A 25,000-nucleotide genomic window follows, 5' to 3' on the forward strand; every position below is an offset into this window, starting at 1 on the left:
AAAACACTATCCTGCAGTTTATACAGTACACAATGCAGCTAATACACAGGAAATAGAAGGGTATAGAAGAAGGAAAGATGGGGAGATATTAACAACTCAATGAAAAACTGTGTGGGCAAATAATGCAACAATTAAGAATTGTTTGGGCAAATAATTGGACAAATAATGCTACAATTAAGAATAATGCTCCACAACTTAAAATTGCAAAGAATTCATCATCTATTTCACATAATATCATTAAAATAAGCTAAAACATTTTTTGTCACATACAGCAAACATCACCTCACCATCCACTAGCTGCCTGTCCCCTGAATACACTGTAAAAAAAAAACGTAGTCTCTGTGGACAGTTCTGGCTCCAAAAACGGCAACAAAAACAGCCTGGTCCAGCCTGAACCATGCAACATAATAAACTGTTCCAGCCAATCACCGACGAGATAAAAGTTCAGGAGAGTCAGTTGCACGGGAGGGAGGAGGAGGGAGGGGTGAGCTAGCTCTCTGTTTTGTTTGAACGTCAACAGAAGTGACCTTACCCAACATCGCTTAGAGCACCTTTAAGATAATCCAGAGAAATCTTTGGACTGAAGGTGGCACTGCATTAAAAACAGACACAATTCTGTAATGAAAATCGCGAGAAAACTCAGTACAAATACAGGTTAAACCCCAAGCCAAGAAGAAACCATAGTTGCATATATATGCTCTTTATTTCAGTTACAGGAATAGAAGAACTTAAAAATTGTATACATATATATGCTATTTATGTAAGGGATGATGTATAGAACGCCAGTCATTATTGGGAAAATAAGTCCCGACAGGGCGAACCGGACCCCGACTAGCCTATTTGTTACTGTTCATCGTGGCATTTGCTGAGAAACAGAGTTCGCAACAACACACGTTGAACTTGAATCAAACATTCTTTAGAACACAGCTGATCAACCGTCTGCTTTCACTTTTGAATGAAGTTCCAGTTCTTGCGTAGTGATATGAAATACCTGAAGTAGAAGCACAAACTCCGTTGCCATTGACAGCGGTAATTATATGTTTGCAGCGGTAATTACATGAACATATTTTACCGTAGAACTTTGGGAAAGCCCATTCAAGTCAATAGAGCGTTCTACTTTCCTTGTGAAGAGCTGTGTAATAAGTGCATATAAACATGCCTGTGTGTGTCTCTGTCACGCAGGATAAACACGTGTCCCAATAACTGCTCAGACCAGGGTGTGTGTCGTGAGAGTGAGGATGGGGGTGTGCTGTGTGAGTGTGACGCGGGCTGGAAGGGCCACGCGTGTGATATCCCATCATGCCCGGCTGACTGCGGCCAGCCCCACAGAGGGTCCTGTCGCGCTGGCACCTGTGTCTGCAAGTCCAGCTGGCAAGGTGGGTATGGACATCTGGAGGGGGAGACAGACATACACAAACACGCACGCAGGCTCACACACACACACACACACACACACACACACACTCTCTCACACACACACACACGCACACACTCACACTCTTTCTCACACACACTCACACTCTCTCTCTCACACACACACATACACACACGCACACACTCACACTCTTTCTCACACACACTCACATACACACAAACACACACACAAACAAACACAAGTACGCACACACACACACACACACAAACACACACATACATACACACACGCAGGCACACACACACTCACACTCTCTCTCACACAAACACACACATACACAAACACAAATAAACACATACATACTGTATGCACGCACGCACGCACGCACGCACGCACGCACGCACGCACGCACGCACGCACGCACGCACGCACGCACTATCTAGTCGTTCTGTCAACACTCCCTCTTCCTCTACCACTTTCTTCCACCCTTCCAACCCACAATGTCCTCTTTGTCCTCCCCCTATCATTTTCCCTCTGCTCTTGTCTCTCTATCGCTCCCTCTCTTTTCACACCCTCCCTGTATTCACTCTCAACCATACCCCTCTCTCTCTCTCTCTCTCTCTCTCTCTCTCTCTCTCTCTTTTCCTCCCTCTCTCCCTCCCTCCATTTCTCTCTTACTCCATCTCTGCTCCTCTGTTTGAAGATGTGTTGATTCATGTATTTGTTCCTGCTTGACCTATCCATCTGTTTAAGGCTCTGCACACAAGAAACCATTTGTGTGTGTGTGTGTGTGTGTGTGTGTGTGTGTGTGCACGCATATGTGTGAGTGAGTGAATGAGTGTTTTGGAAGTTTAGACACTAAGTTTATTTAGTAGCAGCCTTGTGACAGTTGGTCACACACACTTTGTCGTACAACTTGTCTGGTGTTTGCAGTGACGCCTTACGACAGATTAAGACACTCATGTCTCTCTGATATCCATGAAATCAGTGTCATATGATTAATTTAATCTAGCCGGTCATGTGTTCTGAATGTTGGTGTACACACACACACACACACACACACACACACACACACACACACACTTTAATGCCGACTATGTTCATTCTGTGCTGTACAGGGACAGACTGTTCCATCCCCGTCCCAGGAAATGTTTCCTATTGGACGAGAGCGGAGTTTGATGGCCAGGGCCTGACCCGGGCCTCCCATAAAGCCGTGGTGCATGAGGGCCTCATGTGGGTGGTGGGGGGCCACACGTTCAACTACACCGACTACCAGATGGTCAAGGCGTGAGTACTCACAGCAGCAAGCTACAGAGAGAGTGGACACACTGTTGACACAGGACTTCCTCAGACAGATAGGACTTCAATAGGACATTCATCTGCACTCTAGAATCTTTGGTCATGATCATGCAGGTTCTGTGCTTGTGAAACCTTTTCAAGATTCTTTTATGGCAGCGGTTCCCAAACTTTTTTCCCTGTATACCACCACCTATATCCTGATTTGGCTCGCGTACCCCCACCATCCGACACATACAAACATAACAGATTCTATTGACGCCTTCCAGGCATCATAATTAGCCCATGATAACAAACAACAAAATCAAAATGTGCAACTGGTCTATGAGCTCTCACACTAAAAAAAAACAGTGTGGAGAACGACATTATGAAACACAAAGAACAAAGAGAACATAGGCTCAAACAAAAAAAGAAAACAGAACACCTTTCTGACATTTCCCTTTTCATCTTGCGTACCCCCTAGTAGAAGCCTGCGTACCCCCGGGGGTACACGTACCACAGTTTGGGAATCCCTGTTTTATGGAATATTGCAAGGCTCCAGATTTCAAACTGGATTAGGCCAGTGATGGATGGTCAGAGCCTGTTGAGAGTTCTGAATGACATATCGTTAAATGTGAATCCTTGATGAGTTGGCCATAATAAAATTGGTGGCTTGTTAGGCTACACTATTACTTATTGGGCAGTTGAACATTACTTGTTGATTAGCCTAACATTAAATAGTTTCTGTAAATTATTTGCTGGTCACAGCTTACCAACGATCGACCTTTCTAGCTAGACTCTCAGAGACTGCTCACTTCATATAATGGTTAATTACTGACATAGGCTGACCGTATGAAGGACATACAACTTATTTTGTCCACTTCATGACATCCACAAATGGGTCCACTCCTGTACCCTTTATTCCCTTTTTACCTCTGAACAGAAGATGGATAGCACAACACACCCTGCCTCTGTAGCCATGGTGACCGTTCATAACCATTTCCCTGACAACATTGCACATACCTGTAAACTGTTTTTTTTATTTGCAATAGGCTAAGACGCTATGAGTAGGATAAATTGGCATACATTGTCATTGTCATCTTCTTCCAGAGAAGTGGTGCATTCATGTTCATTCATTGAGCCCTCTGGGATGTAATCTTAATAAAATCCTGTCGTGTGTGAAGGCCCCTTTGTTTTCGAATCTTGTAGTGGGTGTGTGTTTCCGATCGAGAGAAGATTATCGGTTGAGATTATCTTTATGTGCGTGATGCCACCTGATTTTACAATCGCAAAAGATTTGAAAATCCTGTAGTGTAAGCCCAGCTTCACACTGAAGAGTGTTGGATTGGAACACACCCACCCACACACACACACAATAGGATGATAAAACTATACTGTTTATTCAGATTCCCAGATGCTTCTATCAAAAGCGACCGGAGATATTTGACACATAAGAGTACATGTATTCCCACTCTGGGTTTCCTGGTTGTTGACCCTTTGACCTTAATGCTTTGCAGTACCAGCCAAGAGATGATGACAATTTGTAGAAAAACTCATGAACGCCCGTGTGTTGTCAAAGATGGAAAGATCTCATGTCAGTCGCACTCTCATGTCTCATCTCTCTCTCTCTCTCTCTCTCTCTCTCTCTCTCTCTCTCTCTCTCTCTCTCTCTCTCTCTCTCTCTCTCTCTCTCTCTCTCTCTCTCTCTCTCTCTCTCTCTCTCTCTCTCTCTCTCTCTCTCTCTCTCTCTCTCTCTCTCTCTCTCTCTCTCTCTCTCTCTCTCTCTCTGCCTCTGCCTCAGGTTTAATCTGTCATCTCAGAGCTGGATGAGCCTGAACCCATCTGTGAACTCTGTGACCCCTCGCTATGGCCACTCTCTGGCCATACACAAGGTACGCACACACACACACACACACCAAATTAGATTGGTAGTGTTTGAGAGATGATGATGCATCATTTGGTAACATCTACTAAATGTTTGTTTAGGATAAGCTTTACATGTTTGGAGGCAAGATTGATTTCACTGGGAACGTCTCGGCTGAGCTGTGGGTATTCCACATCCGGAACCAGTCCTGGGTTCTGGTGCCGTCGCGGGTTAAGGAACCATATGCGGTGGTGGGCCACTCAGCGCACGCAGTCCAGATGAAACCGGACGGGTCAGAACCGGTTATGCTGGTCGTCTTCGGCCACTGCCCCCTCTACGGCTACATCAGCAAGGTCCAGCAGTACAACATCAGTAAGTAATCTCTCTCACACACGCGCACATACTTAAACTCTTAACACACACATCAGACATGTATACATGATTGTATATACAAACCCACACAGACACATGTTTTTCCTTTTGAGTTCTATAGCACCCTCTGGTGTTTGTTTTGTAAAAGTACAACTTAGATCAGTGATGGAGCTAGATAAAATCATATTAATTCATTAACAATTGACCTGAAATTGCTTCTCGACCAAACTTAATCTGCATAACGTTCTGTCCCTTTTTGGTGGTCCCTGGTTCACAATCAGTTGAAAACCCCTGATTTAGATCATCATTTGGTTTTCTGACTTTCTCCATGCTATGCTTCCATTTCTATGCTTCTTAAATTTTCTTAATGCTCTCCCTTTCTATTTATCTCTTTTTTCTCTTTCTCTTTATGTTTTTCTCACTGTCAATTCAAATGAACTAGTGCAGTGCCCGTTCAAACATGCTATTCCTGTAGCCCAATTACATGCCTGCAGGTAGGCCTGCTTTAAAAATAGGATGATGGGGAAAAACATAATTCCAGTTAAGCATTCAATAATGAATAGGCCTACAGATAATATAATAACATAATAAATGTGAAGTGATTTAAGCATGGCTGCATGTGACATTTTTTACAAATCAAAATGACATAATCCTAACAGCTGTTTTGAGTCAAGGCTATATGCTTAGCCTATTGAATAACTTGATGATAGAGAAAACAAACCATTTTGTGGAATGATGCATCATATGGAATTTGCAACAGTGTGACTCAAAAACAGTCTCTGGTGGCCTATAAGTGACATCACACTCTGTCTGCCACTTGTTGCTTGTCGCTGGTAATGCTTTGCATGTGTGGCATTCTGAGACGTTCTTTAATTCGGGACCGTTATCGCTCGTTTCAATTTAGGACCTTGCAGTTGGAATTGTCGTTTGTTTATTCAAAGTCTAAAGACAGTCCAAAGTAATCTGGGCTATTCATAAGTGACATCACACTGTCTGCCACTCGTTGCTTGTCGCTAGTTATGCTTTGCATGTGTGGCATTCTGGGACGTTCTTTGATTCGGGACCATTATCGCTCGTTTCAATTTAGGACCTTGCAGTTTGAATTGTCATGTGCTTATTCAAAGTCTAAAGACAGTCCAAAGTAGCCTGGGCTATTCGAAGTGTCCGCTTATTGCACATCATTTTTTTTACGTCATTTTGAAGAGCCACTGCATATAGCCTACCTGTGTGTGTTGGCATGTTGGCGTGTTGTTGCAAAATCCGTGGAGTTATCTTGCACTCGCTTAAGTTTTTACCCGTAACCTACACTGATCCAATTCTGCCAAAGCCCTGCTTCTATCCTCACTGGTCGCTTACAGCAGTGTTTCTCAAAGTGTGGTCCGGGGACCACTGGTGGTCCGCAAACTATCCCAAGTGGTCCGCGAGCAGACGTGGTAAAATATAATATAGATGAGTTGTTTGCAATATTGAACCAACTTGTATGTAAATCCAAACAGTTCTGCAACACTGTCTATGTAGTGTAAATCAAATGAATCCTCTGACACAATAAGCAAAGTGCAAAGACAATAAGCAAGGTGGTTCAGTGAGTAGGCCTATTGTGTAGGCTAATATACTGTTGAAGTAGGTCTAATTTTTTTTAGCTAGGTGGTCCGTGCGTTTCTTTTTTATTGGTTAAGTGGTCCTTCGTCTGAAAAAGTTTGAGAAACACTGGCTTACAGTCCTACAGTGTGGGAAGGGGAGTGGCTAGCGGCGAAAGCCAATGCGTGCTTCTTTTACCGATATAGGCTATTTAACGATATCTTTTGCATTTCTTATTCAAACAACGTCAAATTCGGCAGTGCACTTACTCATGCCTGTAGCAAGACACCTGCCAAGTTTGTAATCAGTCTGACAAACGGTCAGCGAGATATGCGTGCCACAGACACACACACACACACACACAGACACACAGACGCTTCTTGCTTTATAGATAGATATACTTAATTTATTGCATAAGAAACACTTCAGTATTGAGAAAGTAAAATAGAATGTGCCATATTCTCGTACTTAGTCTAGGGTAAGACATATGAGATGTAGGGTTGTACATATGAGAAACTGACCCTTTAAACAGTATTTTAACGAATGATCCGTGTCTCCCCCACCCTCCAGTGAAGAACGAGTGGACAGTGCTGGACCCTCGGGGTGCGCTGGTGCAGGGAGGCTACGGCCACAGCAGTGCCTACGACCCGCACACACGCGCCATCTTCATCCACGGCGGCTACAAGGCCTTCAGCGCCAACAAATACGGCCTGGCTGGGGACCTGTACCGCTACGATGTCGACAAGAACATGTGGTATGTGTGTGTGTGTGTGTGCTAGCTATTATTATTTTGGTGTGTGTGTGTGTGTGCGCGTGTGCATGTGTGTGTGTGTCACAGGATGGGGATTAGTAACCCAAGGCAAATATTGTAATCTAGCTATTATTGTTGTTATTACATATTTATAGTTATTGCCTTTTATTTTGTGTTGTTTTGGAAGATGTGAGGGAATTAAGAAACTGATGTCCGATCTGTCAAGTCCACAATATTTCAGTTTGTTTAAAACATGGATGCTAGGTCTCTTGTTTGTGTCAAGAGCATGTGTGAACATCACAACTGGTTGAGATAAAAAAGAATCATGGTGCAATTTTTAAAGAAAATAGGGTGTAATCTAGCCTGGCGGGCCATCCTATATCATTGAAATGTATAGTCTGGAATCGAATCATTTACCTGCTTAATCCAAGGGGCGGGCAGAGAATTGTCTTTCAAACTGCCTAGGCATGCAATAGGCCAGCGCTACGACCATATCCGTATCCGGTCGGCAAAACGGCAAATACATCCTTCTTCGAAAGGAATGACTTAAGTGCATTGTGTTGCTCTACTTTCAAAGAAAAGCACAAGTCCAACTCCTCCAAAGTTGACGGCAACGCCGATTCAAACAACCGCTCTTCGTTCGCCATAGCCACCTTCCTTGTTGTTCACCGTCGCAGGATGTCGTTATCCTGTTAAGCTCGCCTTAAGACTCTCTAACGAAATAGAGCGCTGTGATTGGAGAACATCCATGGTGTTAAGCCAATAGAAATTCCTATGGTTCGATACTAGACGTACAGGCTGAGCAAATTAATTTGCCGCCGCTAGGGTGCGTCTAGATTTCTAGGCTAGGTGTAATCTGCTTTTGAAAATGTGTCAGATGGGAGTCAGATTTGTCAAAAGATTATTCTAATTAAAAAGAAAAAAAAACAGGACACTCGACAAGACAGAATATGCATTAACTGGGACACTTGGGTAAAAACGAGTTTGTACCTTATGTGCCTCTTAGTTTATAATTTGTCTGCAGCTTATTCTGTTCAAAAAATCATGAGAAAATCATATTGTGAGCTTCAAATCATGAATTGCACCGAATCGTGAGTTGAGTGTTCCGTTGCATCCTTGGTTTACAAGAATCTGATCCTGTCCGTATGCTAGTATCGGACAGGGAGGCTGTCTCATGTTGATGACCTTGGTCTGGTGGCCCACAGGAGCATTCTGAAGGACGGCGGATCTTTCCGGTACCTGCACACGGCAGTCATAGCCAGCGGCACCATGCTGCTGTTTGGCGGGAACACGCACAACGACACCAGCATGAGCCACGGCGCCAAGTGCTTCTCCTCCGACTTCATGGCCTACGACCTTGGTGAGTTGCACAAACATGCACAAACCACACACACACAGACCCAAACACTGCTATACACAGACACACACAACCCACCTTCCAGGGCAGAATAATGCAATGGGATGGTAATATAGCCTCCTGGTTCTGGACATATGAAGGCCCTCACCCAAGGGTTTTGTGGGTAATGCTAACGGTAGTTTAATTTGGGACAGATCAGGGCAGTATTCATTACAGGCTTCCTTGGAGTGTTACTTTGATAAGACACTGTAGAGACCATTTGCATCGAGAGAGATACACACACACACACACACACACACACACGCATTGAGTCATTGAGATCAGCCGTTATACTGAGAACCCACTGGTGAAAGCACCCCGATATTAGATAAGCGGTAAAATTATTTTACGCTGAGCAGGATTCCTGCCGTCACACTTACCGTAATCTCTGACCTGGAGATCAGATAAAACATCCAGAGTCCAGCTCTCTCCTCTCCTCTCCTCACACCAGTGTTATTTAATGCACAAATTACTGGTATGCCTGCAATTTCCGTCCTGATTTCAGCCTCAAAAACAGATATAAAAAGCAACTCTGGCAGGAAGTCCTAACTCTGCGCCTCGTCACATGAGGCAGATAAGGAGATGGGTGTGGGAGATAAAGGCTCACAGCGGCTGAGAGATGGGCTGTTTGTGTGAGATGAGTAGGATGCTTTGTATCTCATATCTGCTGTGGAAAGGCTTGTGTCGTTTATCTAAATGGTTCGTTATGGCTGATTACAAAAACAACGATTTCAGTTAGAATAGTTTAGAATAGTTTTGAATTATGGAAGACAAGGACCCGTATATTGGAGTGGGTGTAGAGAGTTGGTATATGGGTAATGATCAGAACTAGATTGCCACGCACCACGCACTGCATTCAACCAGGCGGTGGTAGCGTAGTGGCTAAGGAGTTGGGCTAGCATGCAGTAGCCCTTGTAATATAACTGACATCAGCCGCTTTGGAAAAAAACGTCTGCTAAGTGAATAAATGTAAATGTAAGTTGAACTCTTGTAACATGTGATTATAGAATTGACTCGTTCTGGAGACACATTTTAAAAACTTTTATTTGATTTAATTACATAGCACAAGTCAAGTTTTTATCAGAAAACCTAATTATGTGAACTGTCCCAGATACGTAAGCAGGTCAACATTTTATTAAGTGTTTACAGTTTACTAACACACACACACACACACACACACACACACACACAGTACTTGATATTTTCAACTGAATCTGGAGATATAGTAACAACTGCCATATATTTATTCCACACACCAGACACCATGACTACTTGTAAAGCGCTGGTTATTACCAAAGATTCTTGAGTGCTACGCTGCACTTTGGTTATGTATTTAGTTTTTTTGGCTACTTCCTTGTCCTGTTTTAGCAACACAGGGGAATAACAGAGTGCAACCATGGCAACTGGTGTCCCCGTGGTGGAAAAACTCTTAAGGTCACGGAAGAGCGCGGGCTCACTCTGGGTCACTCATTATCAGGACACAATGAACTTGCGCACACACACACACACACGCACACACACACACACACACACACACACACACTGATATACTCTCTCTCTCTCTCTCACACACACACATACGCACACACACACACACTCTCTCTTACACTTATATACTGTCTCTCTCTCTCATACTCACACGTACACACACTCTCTCTTACACTGATATACTGTCTCTCTCTCTCACACACACACTCTCACACACGCACACACACTCTCTCTGTCTTACACTAATATACATTCTCTCTCTCTCTCTCTTTCTTTCTCTCTCTCTCACACACGCACATACACACACGCACACACGCACACACACACACACACACACACACACACACACACACACACACACACACACACACACACACACACAGTTCCAAGACCAAAAGAGCAGAGAGAGAGGCTTTGGCAGGTTTGATCCCAGGTTGGGAGCTCTGGCTCGGGGTGAAATCTGTCTGAAGTGAAATGATGTTGGATAAAAAGCAGAATCCGACAAGACACTGTTCACTTACGATGTTAGCACAGACAGTTGGCCTAATGGCTGGGGAAGAAGGAGGCCCCTAAAGGAATGAATATGTGGCGTTGGGATATTGATTTTTCCCTCCCCTCCCATAGCTGGTGTCAGAGAGTGCTGTCTGTCTGCCTGCACTCTGCAGAGGATTAGGTAGTGATCAGGCACTTTAAGTCTCCCTCAGAAAAGAGAGCAATATCCGGGAGTCCTCGTGGTTTTTGAAGTGCCACAAATTCTTCCGTCACAATCACTCACGGGAGGAAGTACTCGCTCTATACTCCACAGTTTAAAGCCTGGAGCTAAGATGAGTAGTCTGTTCTTTCCTAACCCCCTCAAATGCTCTCTCTCTCAGATGTCTGGGGTTTTATTGTGCACTGACGTTTTCCTCTTCACAATGATGGCTTTCATGATCTGAGCCATTATAGATTGCCTGACCATCTCTCGGCCTCGTTTAGGAAGAACCACATATTAACAGTGACCTCTCAGAAAGTCTGACCTCTCATCTCTACGGACTCCTTTCATATGTAAGAGTCTGGGCTTGAGGCGTATTTATCAGCACAGAATCGCTGCCCCTTCAGTTGGAGGGTCGTTTGAAATGTGCCACTTGAGTTTGTCTGTGCTGTTATTCAACATCTGACCGAACAACTTTCAGCGCAAACTAGACAGGAAATGATGCATGAAAACGTTAATAGGCAGCAGAAATGCAATTAATTTCAGAACTGAATCAGGCTCTAACGATAGCTTTAACGAGGAGAACCACCCTTTAAGAAGTTCTGTCTTTATCGAATTAAAAGAGACATTTAAGTTTCCTTTTATCAGTAATGAGTCAGAGATGACAGCCGTCGAGTGCGGATGACACGGGGCTAATTCAGTCATCAGTACGCGCCAGGCCCTCTCTTTACCTCTCTCTCTCTCTCTCTCTCTCCGTTTCTTAAAAAAACGTCCTCTTCCCCTCGTCCCTCTGCGAGAGCGCCATAATTAGATTCCTGCAGCCCCTGAAGCTTATCACTAATTATCCGGCCCTAATAAGTACAACTGATTTTAATGAGCTGTCGGGCCATCGCAGGAGCCATTTGGAGCAGCTCTGTTCCGTGTAGTCATTCACACTGTGGGCTTATGGCAGTGCATCAGCTGCAGTTCCATAAGCAACCAGCAGAGGGCAGCAGGGGACTGTGCTGAAGTTCCAGACGCTGTGTCGTCTGCACAATCCAGGGAGCTGGGCACAGTAGTTGAGCAAACATGTCTCTCTTTATTTTTCCCTCGGCCGTTTTTAGCTCAGCATGCCTTATTGGCATGACAAACGTTTTGAGCAGAGTCATTAAGCACAAAGGAAGATCAGTGTGTTTGTAGATGCTCATGTGAGTTATAAAATATTCTAACCATTCTGTTTTTATTCTATTCCTCACCACTCCCCCTTCTCTCTCTCTCTCTCTCTCGCACTCTCTCTCTCTCTCGCACTCTCTCTCTCTCTCTCTCTCTCTCTGTCTCTGTCTCTCCCTCTCTCTGTCTTTGTCTCTGTCTCTCCCTCTCTCTGTCTCTCTCTCTCTCTCTCTCTCTCTCTCTCTCTCTCTCTCTCTTTCTAGCGTGCGATGAGTGGTCCATCTTACCCAGGCCAGATGTGCATCACGATGTTAACCGCTTCGGGCACTCCGCTGTCTTCAGCAACAGGTAACCCCCGACCTCGCCAGCTTCCCCCTGTTCCTCCTCTCACAAACACACTTGCGACGTTCACATCCCTACAGACCACTCACTACAAGTGGCGGCATAGCCAAAGGGCCCCGTCCTTTGATGGAGAAGAAGTGGCGGATCTCCGTTATGGGGGGTGGGGGGGGAGCCTCAGGAAATCCCCAGGAAATCCCCAATTTTAGAATGTAAATACACCAAAGGGGACTGAATCTAGTATCAGGACACTTTGGGTTAGGACCAGTGGTTAAAGTGGGATTTGGCAGGTGGGGGAACCCTAAAATCCAGTGTCGGTGCAACGGGGGGAAAATGACATATTGAGTATTGTGGTGTAGCAATACTTTTTGGACAAGAATTGCTAGCTTCTTGGTCACCTCTGTACACATGAAAAATGAACTCACCATTTATTTTTTAACAATATCTTCGCGCTATATCATTGGTATGAAAGAATATATTTATTATTCATTTATAAGAGGTGGTGGAACTGAGTTCATCCCTGCCCTCCCCCCCCCACTTTAGTCCCTGGTTAGGACCATATGAGAGCCAGGTCAGGGCCACATCAGGGCCCAGACAAGGCTGTCCTGAGGAGCATCTCAGGTCATGCTCCCAGCCTGATGTTGGTTTGATCAGAACGGTGGTGCAATTTGCTTTGCAGTTTTGTGAGTGTGAAACGATTGAAACGATCGAAACGATTGCTCATGTGACTGAAATGGATTCCATTTTTCATAGGAAACATCAAAGGCAACAGCGTGATTAAGAAATGATGAATTTTTCTTGTCTCTTTCTAATTGGCTGGCGATGTAGAATAATTCCATCATGCTAATAGTTGGTGTATAATCATCCTCATTTGTAGATTATGAAAAAGCCAAACTCATGAATCTCATTTGTCAGCCTCATGCAACAGAATTACTTTCGGAAACTGATTAGAAATTAAGAGCATTTTTAGGCACAAGGTTGCTTTTGATTGCACCCACTTTGTGGTGTTTCTGCTTGAGAGTGACTGAGAAGTGTCTCAGCTGTGATGAGATCCAATGTAGCCCATAAGTCTCTGAATCTATTCCTGAATTCAGACCTGAATAAGTATTTTTATTTGTAAATGTGTTGTGTGGTACGGTCGGGTGTCCCTTAAGTCCTCGACCATCTTTCACCCTTTTTTTCTCACCCTCCTTTCTTTCTTCGTCCCTCTCTCTCTCTCTCTCTCTCTCTCTCTCTCTCTCTCTCAATTCAATTCAATTCAATTCAATTCAATTCAAAATGCTTTATTGGCATGACAAATAAGACATTCGTGTTGCCAAAGCAGTCATACAAAGTATGGAGGGAACATGGAATAAGACACAGAAAAGCTAAGTGTCTATATATATACACACACATACATAGAGATATATATATATATATATATATATATATATATATATACACTCTCTCTCTCTCTTCCATTTATCTCCATTTCATGTCACTTTTACAAATTCAAATAAATGCACATCATTTATTAAGATTTATTTGTACAAAAGGCACACTTGCATCGCGAAAGCAAAATATTTTTAGGACTAACATTTAAGCATTTAAACACTGTTTAACATATTTTCTCCCTCTACCACTCCCCCATCCCCACTCTCTCTCTCTATCTCTTTCTCTCCCTCTCTTTCTTTATTTCTTTCTTTCTTTCTCTCTCTCCTTTCTCTCTCCCACTCTTTCTTTCTCTCTCTCTCTCTCTCTCTCTCTCTCTCTCTCTCTCTCTCTCTCTCTCTCTCTCTCTCTCTCTCTCTCTCTCTCTCCTCAGTATGATGTATGTGTTTGGAGGCTTTAACAGTCTCCTGCTGAGCGACGTTCTGCAGTTCTCCCCGGTGAGCTGCGGTGCGTTCGGCAGCCAGGACGAGTGCCTGTTGGCCTCCGCGGGCGTCCGCTGCGTGTGGAACGCCACCACCAAAGCGTGCCGGCCCTGGGAGACCGCCTCGCTGGACCAGCAGGATCAGCTGCTCAACACCTGCCCACCCAAGACCTGTGAGCAACGCAACTCTCGCTGTCTCTCACTGTGTGTGTGTGTGTGTGTGTGTGTGTGTGTGTGTGTGTGTGTGTGTGTGTGTGTGTGTGTGTGTGTGTGTGTGTGTGTGTGTGTGTGTGTGTGTGTGTGTGTGTGTGTGTGCGTGCGCGTGCGCGTGCGCGTGTGTGTGTGTGTGTGAGCGTGTGTGTGCGTGTGCGTGTGTGTGTACGAATAGACATTTACATTTGTTCTTGATGTTGTGAATATATGTAGTACTGTGTGTGTGTGTGTGTGTGTGTGTGTGATGGTATGTGTTATTTGTCCCAGATGCTGATAATGGCACATGTAACCAGTACTCCGACTGCTACAGCTGCACGGTGAACACCAACGGATGCCAGTGGTGCTCTGACCAGTGTGTGTCCTACGGCAGCAACTGCACCTCTGCAGCGGTGAGACTACACACACACACACACACACACACATATATACACACACACACACACACACACATATATACACACACACACACACACACACACACACACACACACACACACATATACGCACCCACACACACACACACACACACACACACACACACACACACACACACACAAACACATATACGCGCACACACACATACACACACACGCACGCATGCACGCACACACACACACACACACACACACACACACACACACACAAATTTAATTCTTTACATGAACCCACCAATCACATTTCTCACAGAAGGGATTTGCAGATTTTAACAGAAAGCAGGGCTTCAGGGTGCGACCAAAAATCTGCCCAGTTTTCATTGGTTGCAAGGCTTGCAACTCGCCTTGTTTGTGTGACAGTCACATGTTAAGGTTCCATTTTTTATTATTATTATTATTATTATTATTATTATTATTATTATTTTAAGTAGATTATCCACTTAAATCCTTTTAACTGATTCACACAGACTCTCCTTGCCCCACTCAACGACAGGCCCTCCCCACCCCACCTGTGCTTGTACATCAACGACAGGCCCTCCCCACCCCACCTGTGCTGGTACATCAACGACAGGCCCTCCCCACCCCACCTGTGCTGGTACATCAACGACAGGCCCTCCCCACCCCACCTGTGCTGGTACATCAATGAAAACGGTCATTCCAGGATTGTTTGTCGCCGCATAGAAAACGGTCGACTGAGTCGCAATTCAATCTGAAAACGGAAAACAGAAACGCACGTCGGGAAATTGACCGGTGATTATAGATCCGGCTACTTTGTACGCATCTCCAGGCTTCAACCAGGGCTGCTGTGGCAGCTGAAGCAGCAAGAGACAATCAGGAAGAGATAACAGTAGAGAGGAGTAGAGGAGGAGTGGGAGGAGGGGGAGGAGTAGAGGAGGAGTGGGAGGAGGGGGAGGAGGGGGAGGAGGGGGAGGAGGACGAGGAGGAGGGGGGAGGAGGGGGGAGGAGGAGGGGCGGGGGGCCAGCAGGGTAGCTAACATGGCACTGTGGGACAGCCAGCATGAGCAAGTAACAGCTGAGATGGACAGCGAACACAGAGAGATGTGGCCTCATTCCTGCCAGGGTATCAGCAAACGTAGAGGCACTGGATTTAATCCAGAGTGGATGGATGTGCCACACAGAACATGTGATAGTACAGTATAAAGTAATAGATAGTGATGATCACTTTGGGTTTTCTTTCTTCTGTCATTAGTAGTGTTATGATAGCATTTTTATCTGACCCCGAGTCACTAGAAACTGCCTTTCAATACTCAGTGTTCTGTGAAGGCCCATCCCTACTCTGCCATTCAATACTCAGTGTTCTGTGAAGGCCCATCCCTACTCTGCCTTCCAATACTCAGTGTTCTGTGAAGGCCCATCCCTACTCTGCCTTCCAATACTCAGTGTTCTGTGAAGGCCCATCCCTACTCTGTCTTCCAATACTCAGTGTTCTGTGAAGGCCCATCCCTACTCTGCCATTCAATACTCAGTGTTCTGTGAAGGCCCATCCCTACTCTGCCTTCCAATACTCAGTGTTCTGTGAAGGCCCATCCCTACTCTGCCTTCCAATACTCAGTGTTCTGTGAAGGCCCATCCCTACTCTGTCTTCCAATACTCAGTGTTCTGTGAAGGCCCATCCCTACTCTGTCTTCCAATACTCAGTGTTCTGTGAAGGCCCATCCCTACTCTGCCATTCAATACTCAGTGTTCTGTGAAGGCCCATCCCTACTCTGCCTTCCAATACTCAGTGTTCTGTGAAGGCCCATCCCTACTCTGCCTTCCAATACTCAGTGTTCTGTGAAGGCCCATCCCTACTCTGTCTTCCAATACTCAGTGTTCTGTGAAGGCCCATCCCTACTCTGTCTTCCAATACTCAGTGTTCTGTGAAGGCCCATCCCTACTCTGCCATTCAATACTCAGTGTTCTGTGAAGGCCCATCCCTACTCTGCCTTCCAATACTCAGTGTTCTCAAGGATTAAAGTTCTCCGTCATAGGACGGATTTCCGTCAATTTGATTTTAGAAATGTCATATTTGAGATCGATGCAGATCCGATGAGAAAAAAAATAGGAGGGGGGGGGGACTGTCACCTTTGCTTTTCCTTTTTTAAGGCAACTACAAATATTAGGTAAATGTTTAAAGACCTAATAGTGTTCTTGAGAACTTTCTGTGTCTCAATCCGTGACCACTCAAGAAGATACGTCCTATACGGCCTACGTCAGCCATGAGTTTCGCTTTGTATGTTGTAGCTATACACTTGTCTCGGGCGTTTGCTTAAAAAAAAGAACACGTATGGAGGACTATAACGGTCTAAAGGTTGGATTATAGTGACATAATCGAGACAGCTGATGAGGTTGGCCAATCCGTTTAACTTTTTTGGATATGATATTGTGAGCTCTATGTGCGAATTCGGAGGCTGTGTTCTTTCCGTGCATCAATGTAGACACTATATCGCGAACTCTTGTCAGGGGAGGTCATTCATTTTGGGTGTCACCTATGACTTGAACAGATAGCCTGCTATGCCACCCGATGTAGGCTACTATTATTGTTACAGTTTTTAATCAATGCAACTAACATTATGTGTAAAGCGACGCAATATAAACCGTAGCCTATGCAATTTATTATCCCGTCTGTTATGACATACAACAATGTTTTTCACAATTTGCGACGGAAGGTTTTGACTGAGCGTGTCGAGTAAGGGGGTCAGTCGTGTTTGTGACGCACAAACAGCCTTGTAGCCTATTTTGCTTAGGCCTCACTTTTAACGACAATAGGTTGTGAGTGTATGTTGACAGAAAATAACCATACAATTAAAATAGTCAACTTAAAACTTTGCTATAAAATATTATTAATTTATAGCACAAAGCCATAACCAGTGGGCCTACCAGAACCTCGCATATTAGCGTCATGATTTGTGTGCGTCTATTTGGCAAGGCCACTAGCTGTCATGGATGCGTTGTTGCTAAAGGAAGGCAGGTGTCAAAAGTTAAAAAATAAATGCAGATGGGCAGCTGTTGGAAACGGGGGAGAACTAACAAGCCATGGTGTAAAGAAATTAAAGTGCCAGGAGTTTGCTTTTGCGCGGTTCGCTGCAAGAAAATTGTTTATGGATGCAATAGGAAAACGTTTTAGCACGCCACCAATCAGAAGACCGCCATAAGGTTAACGGTCGTGCACTTTAGGACATCTTCCCTACCTGGTGCAACTAGCCACCACGACAGAGGTAGGCTACGTTTATCTATGGCTGACCGTTTTTACGTTTAGAAAGTAGGCTACGCATGTTCTTTCATAGCGCAACACGACCTGTCCTTAACCATATCGCAACCTCTTGTCAACCTTATACAATCTGTTGCTGAAGACAAAAGCGCCGTCTCCAGATTGTCGTTACAAATGCGCATACCTCCTGCATGAGCACACACAGTATTGCTGCTCATTGGAAAACTGAGTTGTCTGTAAAACTCAAAATTACCATGTTTTCATTAAATGCGGATGAAGCAACAAATGGAAATATGAACAATATCTAGAATGTTCTGATTTGTTACTTTGATGAGGAAATGGGAAGTCTTGCAAACTTGATTTTATAGATTTTACTTGGTGTTGAATTGCATATTAACAAGAAAAAAATCTCCCCTTTAAACACTTTTGGCCTGAAGTAATTAAATAAGAGTGTGTTAAAGCCTTTCTACAATATTGCTGCAGTAGAAAAGAACAGCAATGGCTAATCAGCAATGGTCAGGGATGGTACTAAAATATATTTTTGTTCATCAGGAAAACTCAATCTCAATCAAGAACACTCTCAATTCGCCTTATTCACATGGCGGCCATTGGCGGCTAAAACGAGGCTACAGGGTACACAAACCATAGGATTGTTATGTTCTATGCATTCACCTGTAGGTGGCATTAATTATATAGTAAGTGTACCCTGTAGCCTCGTTTTGGTTTAAACAATGGCCGCTGTGTGAATAAGGCGAATACTCCCTTTACTTTGCTGTTTGCATCTTTTTGTACATTAAAAACCAATAGGTCGCCACTGCAAAAGGGGTGCTATCTCTATAGGTAGATATGAACAACATATGACTTATGGCCTGAAAAAAGTTCAGTCAAACGATTTTTTTTCACTTTAATCCCTGTGTTCTGTGAAGGCCCATCCCTACTCTGCCTTCCAATACTCAGTGTTCTGTGAAGGCCCATCCCTACTCTGCCTTCCAATACTCAGTGTTCTGTGAAGGCCCATCCCTACTCTGCCATTCAGTACTCAGTGTTCTGTGAAGGCCCATCCCTACTCTGCCTTTGGTAGTTCTGACCCTGACCCATTATCGCGGTGCTGTATAAAATGTTTGGGTGCACCTAAATGATGTGCCGCTCTACTATAGCAACCTAAATGCTAAAGTTAGGCGCACCAGCGCAGCCAATTGTAAAACGTCCGTCTGGAGCCCTGAGAAGCACTGGCAGCGCCACACAGCAGGCATTTTTGTTTTTATTACATCTGGAGCAGATTTTTGCCAGCTGTTTGGATTTTCTCCGACCAGCCAATCGTAACCCGTTAATAGCTAGCTTGCGAATATGACACAGGCTGCCAGATATCAATATTACTAAATTGCATGCATAGTCTAGATCATCTTTGCCAGTATGTTATGTTTTTATCAGTTAGTTTTATCATAAAAGGCCATATACAACGTCAACGTCACAACCTCTGTCTCTAGGATTAGCACTTCCCCTCTATCATTATCCAAGAACACAACATCAGGGGGTGTACACAACATCAGGACACATCATCAGGGGGTGTACACAACACAACATCAGGGGGTGTACACAACACATAATCAGAGCTATTGAACCAATTGGCAGTATGCGTGAATGTTTGTACATAGACACATCTTTTGTTAGCCCTTCTTTCTCACTAGTGAGTTTCCTTTTGTCCATTTTAGTTGACATCCGTCTGTCATGTTGATTTCTGATATGAGGTAACGGTCTCCTCTAGGTCCTTCCTCAGTAGAGTCCAGCCTTACATAAGGGCTTGTTGTATAATAGCCATTGCACAGTCCTAGAGGCTGTGCCGTCCTAGAGATTATTTGCATAGTTTAGATTGTGATGAATTGCAGACACATGAACTGTGTGTGTGTGTGTGTGTTTGTGCGTTTCAGGGTGCAGTGGCAGAATATGAGGCTTGTCCAAAGGACAACCACTCGTACGTGTGTAATAAGAAGACCAGCTGCAAGAGCTGTGCCACTGACCAGAACTGCCAATGGGAGCACAGGAACCAGGAGTGCATCACCCTGCCCGGTAATAAACCCTTTATAACACCCGCACTTAACCCACAGCTTATCTACCTATAAATTACAGGAATGTGTGTGTGTGTGTGTCTGCCTGCCTGTGTGTCTGCCTGCCACACATCTGTCGAACCGTTTGTCCGGTTGATTTCAAACTTGGCAGGTGTCTTGCCACTGCGCTTACATGTGCCCGTAGCAAGTTTGACGTTGTTTGGATAAGAAATGCAAAAGATATTGTTGAATGTATAGGTAAAGGAAACACACATGGGCTTTCGCCGCTCTGCTGTAGCCACTCTTCCTCTCATGCAGCACTGTAGGCTACCAGAGAGGGCAGAAGTGGGGCTTTGGCAGAACTGAATGTACACAGGTAAACGTAAAGCGAGTGCAAGATGTGTGGAGGATTATCATGTCTGACCTCAACAATAAAGACACCCTGTATGCGGTTTGCTTGCATGAAATGATTACACAGATTTTGCAACAACATGCCAACAAACATGTAAAAATGATGTGCAAGAGACTGAAACTTCACTTTGAATAAACAAATGGCAATTTAGACTGCAAGGTCCCAAATTGAAACGGGCGATAGTGGTCCCGAATTTAAGGACATTTCTACATGCAAAGCAGCTACAGACAATGAGTGGCAGACAGAGTGTGATGTCCCTTATAGGCTACAAGAGACTGCACTGCAAAAACTGATATCTAACCAAGTGTAATAATCTTAAATAAAGATAAAAAGATCTAGTTGGTATTGTTTTTAGTGTAAAGATACTTACTTTGAGCTTTCAAAATAAAATAAGTCAAAATCTTCTTGAATTAAGACATAAAACAAGTACAATTATTTGTCCTTGGGGTAAGTAAATTTATCTTTGACAGTCACGTCGTTGGGCTAGAGTTTTCTACAGGAATGGCATGTCTGAACGGACACTGTACTAGTTCAGGCTATAAATACTACAACCCAGAAACCTGATAGCACAACAGGAAATCATGGAGCCGGATTAGCATGTTTTGAATAGTGGGATTAAAAGACCGTGTTGGAGAAGTCACGTTAAGTCTGGTTCTTTGGCCAGCATGTGGGGTTAGTAAACTGTTGCCTGTGTCCATTTTCAGCATGCCTCACCTATGATGTTTGGCCGAATAGACTAATCCTGTGGAACAGCAAAAAAAATCTTGCTAGCTTTTTTTTTGTTTTGTTTTTTGCGCTTGATTCCTAACCTCCTCTTCTCTCCTTCCCCTACCTCTTTTTTTCCTCTTTCCCCCCCCCCCCCTGATCTCTTATCTCTCCCTTCTCTCCCCTCCCCCCACTACTCCGTCCACAGAGAACATTTGTGGGGAGAACTGGCACCTGGTGGGGAACTCGTGCCTGAAACTGGTCACAGCCAAGGACAACTACGACAACGCCAAGCTGCAGTGCCGCAGCCACAACGCCGTGCTGGCTTCGCTCACCTCCCAGAAGAAGGTGCAGTTTGTGCTCAAGGAGATGCAGAGCCGATCCCTCCCGGTGAGTCAGCGTCCCACAGCGCTAGGCAGGAAACAGGCTTTCAACACTTACTTACTTATTATGTTAAGCACGCATTTAATGTGTTTAAGTTGACATTTACATGTGTATAGTCTATGGATTATCTATAATATGTTTAATGTATAGAAATATATGTATATCGGAACATCTTGATAAGCAGTGATCTTAACTAAATTACACTAAAATTATGATAGGAAGGCTGTGAATATGCTTTAGGGACGGTACAACTATAAAATGCTGAGGGAAAAAAACAAATGGATAGATTATGATGATGAAGGAAGATGATGATGATGATAATAAACCTAAACCTACTCCTTGATGTAATTCATGAGTATGCAGGAATATGTGGACTGAAATCCTGTGTGTGTGTGTGTGTGTGTGTGTGTGTGTGTGTGTGTGTGTGTGTGTGTGTGTGTGTGTGTGTGTGTGTGTGTGTGTGTGTGTGTGTGTGTGTGTGTGTGTGTGTGTGTGTGTGTGTGTGTGTGTGTGTGTGTGTGTGTGTGTGTGTGTGTGTGTGTGTGTGTCAGAATAAGGTGGTGTCTCCCTGGGTGGGCCTGAGGAAGATTAATGTGTCGTACTGGTGCTGGGAGGACATGTCCCCCTTCACCAACTCCCTGCTGCAGTGGTTGCCAGGGGAACCCAGCGGCGCTGGTTTCTGTGGATACCTGGCTGAGCCCACCTCCTACGGCCTCCGCGCTGCCAACTGCATCAGCCCCGTCAATGGCAGCCTGTGTGAGCGCCCAGGTAACTAACAAACACACACACACACACACACACACACACACAGATGACATTCTCATCTATCTATATAGCAAGAAGCGTCTGTGTGTCTGTGTGTCCGGATGTCTGTGTGTGTGTGTGTCTGTGGCCGCATATCTCGTTTGTCAGACTGATTTCAAACTTGGCAGGTGTCTTGCTATGGGCATGAGTAAGTGCAGTGCCAAATTTGACGTTGTTTGAATAAGAAATGCAAAAGATATTGTTTAATATATTGGTTAAAGAAGCACATTGGCTTTCGCCGCTAGCCTCTCTCAGAAGCAGGGCTTTGGCAGAGCTGGATCAGTGTAGGTTACACGGGTAAAAACTTAACATGTCTGATCTCAACAATAAAGTGAACTCCGCGGATTTTGCAACAACACGCCAAGACACACAGGTATGCAGTGGCTCTTCAAAATGACGTAAAAAATGATGTGCAATAAACGGACACTTCGAATAGCCCAGGCTACTTTGGACTGTCTTTAAACTTTGAATAAGCAAACAACATTTCCAACTGCAAGGGCTTAAATTCAAACGAGCGATAATGGTCCCGAATTAAAGAACGTCTTAGAATGCCACACATGCAAAGCATAACCAGCAACAAGCAACGAGTGGCAGACAGAGTGTGATGTCACTTATAGGCCACCAGAGACTGTTTTTGAGTCACACCGTTGCAAAAACTTATATGATGCATCATTCCACAAAATGGTTTGTTTTCTCTATCATCAAGTTATTCAATAGGCTAAGCATATAGCCTTGACTCAAAACAGCTGTTAGGATTATGCAATTTTGATTTGTAAAAAATGTCAGCAGCCATGCTTAAATTCTGCTCACTTCACATTTATTATTATTTTATTACACGGCTCTTCATAATGCTGAAGAATGCTCCATTCATTTGAATGGGCCTTCCCAACGTTCGGTGGTCTGCTAAGTAAGGGATAACGGCCGCCGAGGTGTCCTGTTATACGGAATTAATGGACGAGGGCGAGGGGCAAGGGGCCTCCGCCCAAGTCCATTAATTCCGTATAACTGGACACACCTCGAAGACCGTTATCCCGCTTATCACCCGGTTGCCACTGTAAACACTGTAAACACGCGGTTCTGTTTAAAAAGAAGCTCACTAGTTCAGCTTGTTGTACAACTTTAGCATGGACAGTTAGCTTGTTTACAGTTATTTCCATTGTTGGGAAGCCTGCAACCAAAAGATTCTAGAGCGCTGCAACCGTCGTCCTACTATGGTTGTTATAGTTACCATTCATAAGCATTGATATGGAACGGTGTCCTGTTATTCAGAATTAAAGGCCACCCGCCAGCCAATCAGAAAAGAGTATTTCTTCTCTCCGGGTGATAATTCTCAATAACAGACCGTTGCTAAGTATAACAGACCGCTGTCAAGGAAAATGGGTTTTGTGCTTCTATTTCACGTCTTTCATATCTCTACGCAAGGACTGGAACTTCAATCAAAAGTGAAAGCGGACGGTTGATCAGCTGTGTTTGTGTTGATCAGAATGTTTGATTCAAGTTCAGCGTGTGCTGTTGCAAACTATTTGTTTCTCAGCAAAAGCCATGATGAAACGGTAACAAATAGGCTATAGCCTAGCCCTAGGCTATGTAGGCTAAAGAGTCATATCGTGGGGAGTTTATTGTTTCGGTTTGGCAAGTAGCCGTGTAATAAGCGGGATAATGTATAGAACGCCAGTCATTATTGGGAAAATAAGTCCCTTCGGGGCGGAACAAGACCCCTCCGCTGCGCGTCTGGGTCCGGTTCGCCCTGTCGGGACTTATTTTCCCAATAATGACCGGCGTTCTATACATTATCCCTTATATGTTATCTGTAGGCCTATTCATTATTGAATGCTTAGGCTTACCTGGAATTATGTTTTTCCCTATCCTATTTTCAAAGCAGGCCTACCTGCAGGCATGTAATTGGGCTACAGGAATAGCATGTTTGAACGGGCACTGCACTAGTTCATTCAAACACACACACACACACACACACACACACACACACACACACACACTCTCATATATTTACAGCCATATGCACGTTCTCATTTACTCACATGCACACACACACACACACACACACACACACACACACACACACACACAGATTCTTGCAAAGACTGAACTACACATTCACACACACAGATATGGTATTAATATGGTTTTGTTTTTTTATCTTGCATAAAACACTGTCCTGTGGTTTATACACAATGGGGCTAATACACAGGAAATGACTGTCCCCACGCCACTATAGGAATATAGTATTTTGGTCCACTCATAATAGACTGCACCAAACAAAAGCTCCTCCTCCGGTGTGACAGTGCCGTGCACAACTAATTTGCTTCCCTGGTAAGAAAAAGGCTGAGGAGTGGGCACAAAACACCCGCCACCACACACACACACTCACACACACACACACACACCCTCGGCTTACGCTGTTGGCAGAGGCTGTGCAGATTCCTGCAAGGCTGCCTGGCCTTTGTCGGGCACATGCCAAGGATTTGCTGCCCACGCTCTCTGCCCGTCTGTAAGCGCACGCAGGCTGGCAGCTAGGGGATCAGCACAGTGCCAGTCGTCTGCCAGAGCCGTGCTTTTAGATCGCTCCTCCGCAATTAACGGGGCTCTGGTGTTTTTGAGGCGCTTGCCTCGCTTTATGTTTACATGGCATTAGAGCCGTGAG

General features: G+C 44.5%; 1 protein-coding gene across 1 annotated transcript in view; it reads left to right on the forward strand.

The window, feature by feature from the left end:
- atrn (attractin) overlaps window positions 1-25,000 on the forward strand; it is an 86,492-nt gene that overhangs the window by 17,169 nt on the left and 44,323 nt on the right. The window contains exons 5-16 of the mRNA XM_076300460.1: window positions 1,183-1,376; window positions 2,494-2,662; window positions 4,452-4,542; window positions 4,637-4,886; window positions 7,035-7,218; window positions 8,421-8,575; window positions 12,203-12,287; window positions 14,083-14,303; window positions 14,611-14,732; window positions 19,917-20,055; window positions 21,359-21,540; window positions 22,086-22,302. Coding sequence (XP_076156575.1) covers window positions 1,183-1,376; window positions 2,494-2,662; window positions 4,452-4,542; window positions 4,637-4,886; window positions 7,035-7,218; window positions 8,421-8,575; window positions 12,203-12,287; window positions 14,083-14,303; window positions 14,611-14,732; window positions 19,917-20,055; window positions 21,359-21,540; window positions 22,086-22,302 — 2,009 coding nt within the window. The remainder of the gene's footprint in view (window positions 1-1,182; window positions 1,377-2,493; window positions 2,663-4,451; window positions 4,543-4,636; window positions 4,887-7,034; window positions 7,219-8,420; window positions 8,576-12,202; window positions 12,288-14,082; window positions 14,304-14,610; window positions 14,733-19,916; window positions 20,056-21,358; window positions 21,541-22,085; window positions 22,303-25,000) is intronic.

Source organism: Alosa pseudoharengus, unplaced genomic scaffold, assembly GCF_046254945.1.
Source record: "Alosa pseudoharengus isolate Yale_2024_CS ecotype anadromous, Long Island Sound unplaced genomic scaffold, YU_APseudo_1.1 YU_APseudo_1.1_scf_22, whole genome shotgun sequence".
NCBI lineage: Eukaryota > Metazoa > Chordata > Actinopteri > Clupeiformes > Clupeidae > Alosa > Alosa pseudoharengus.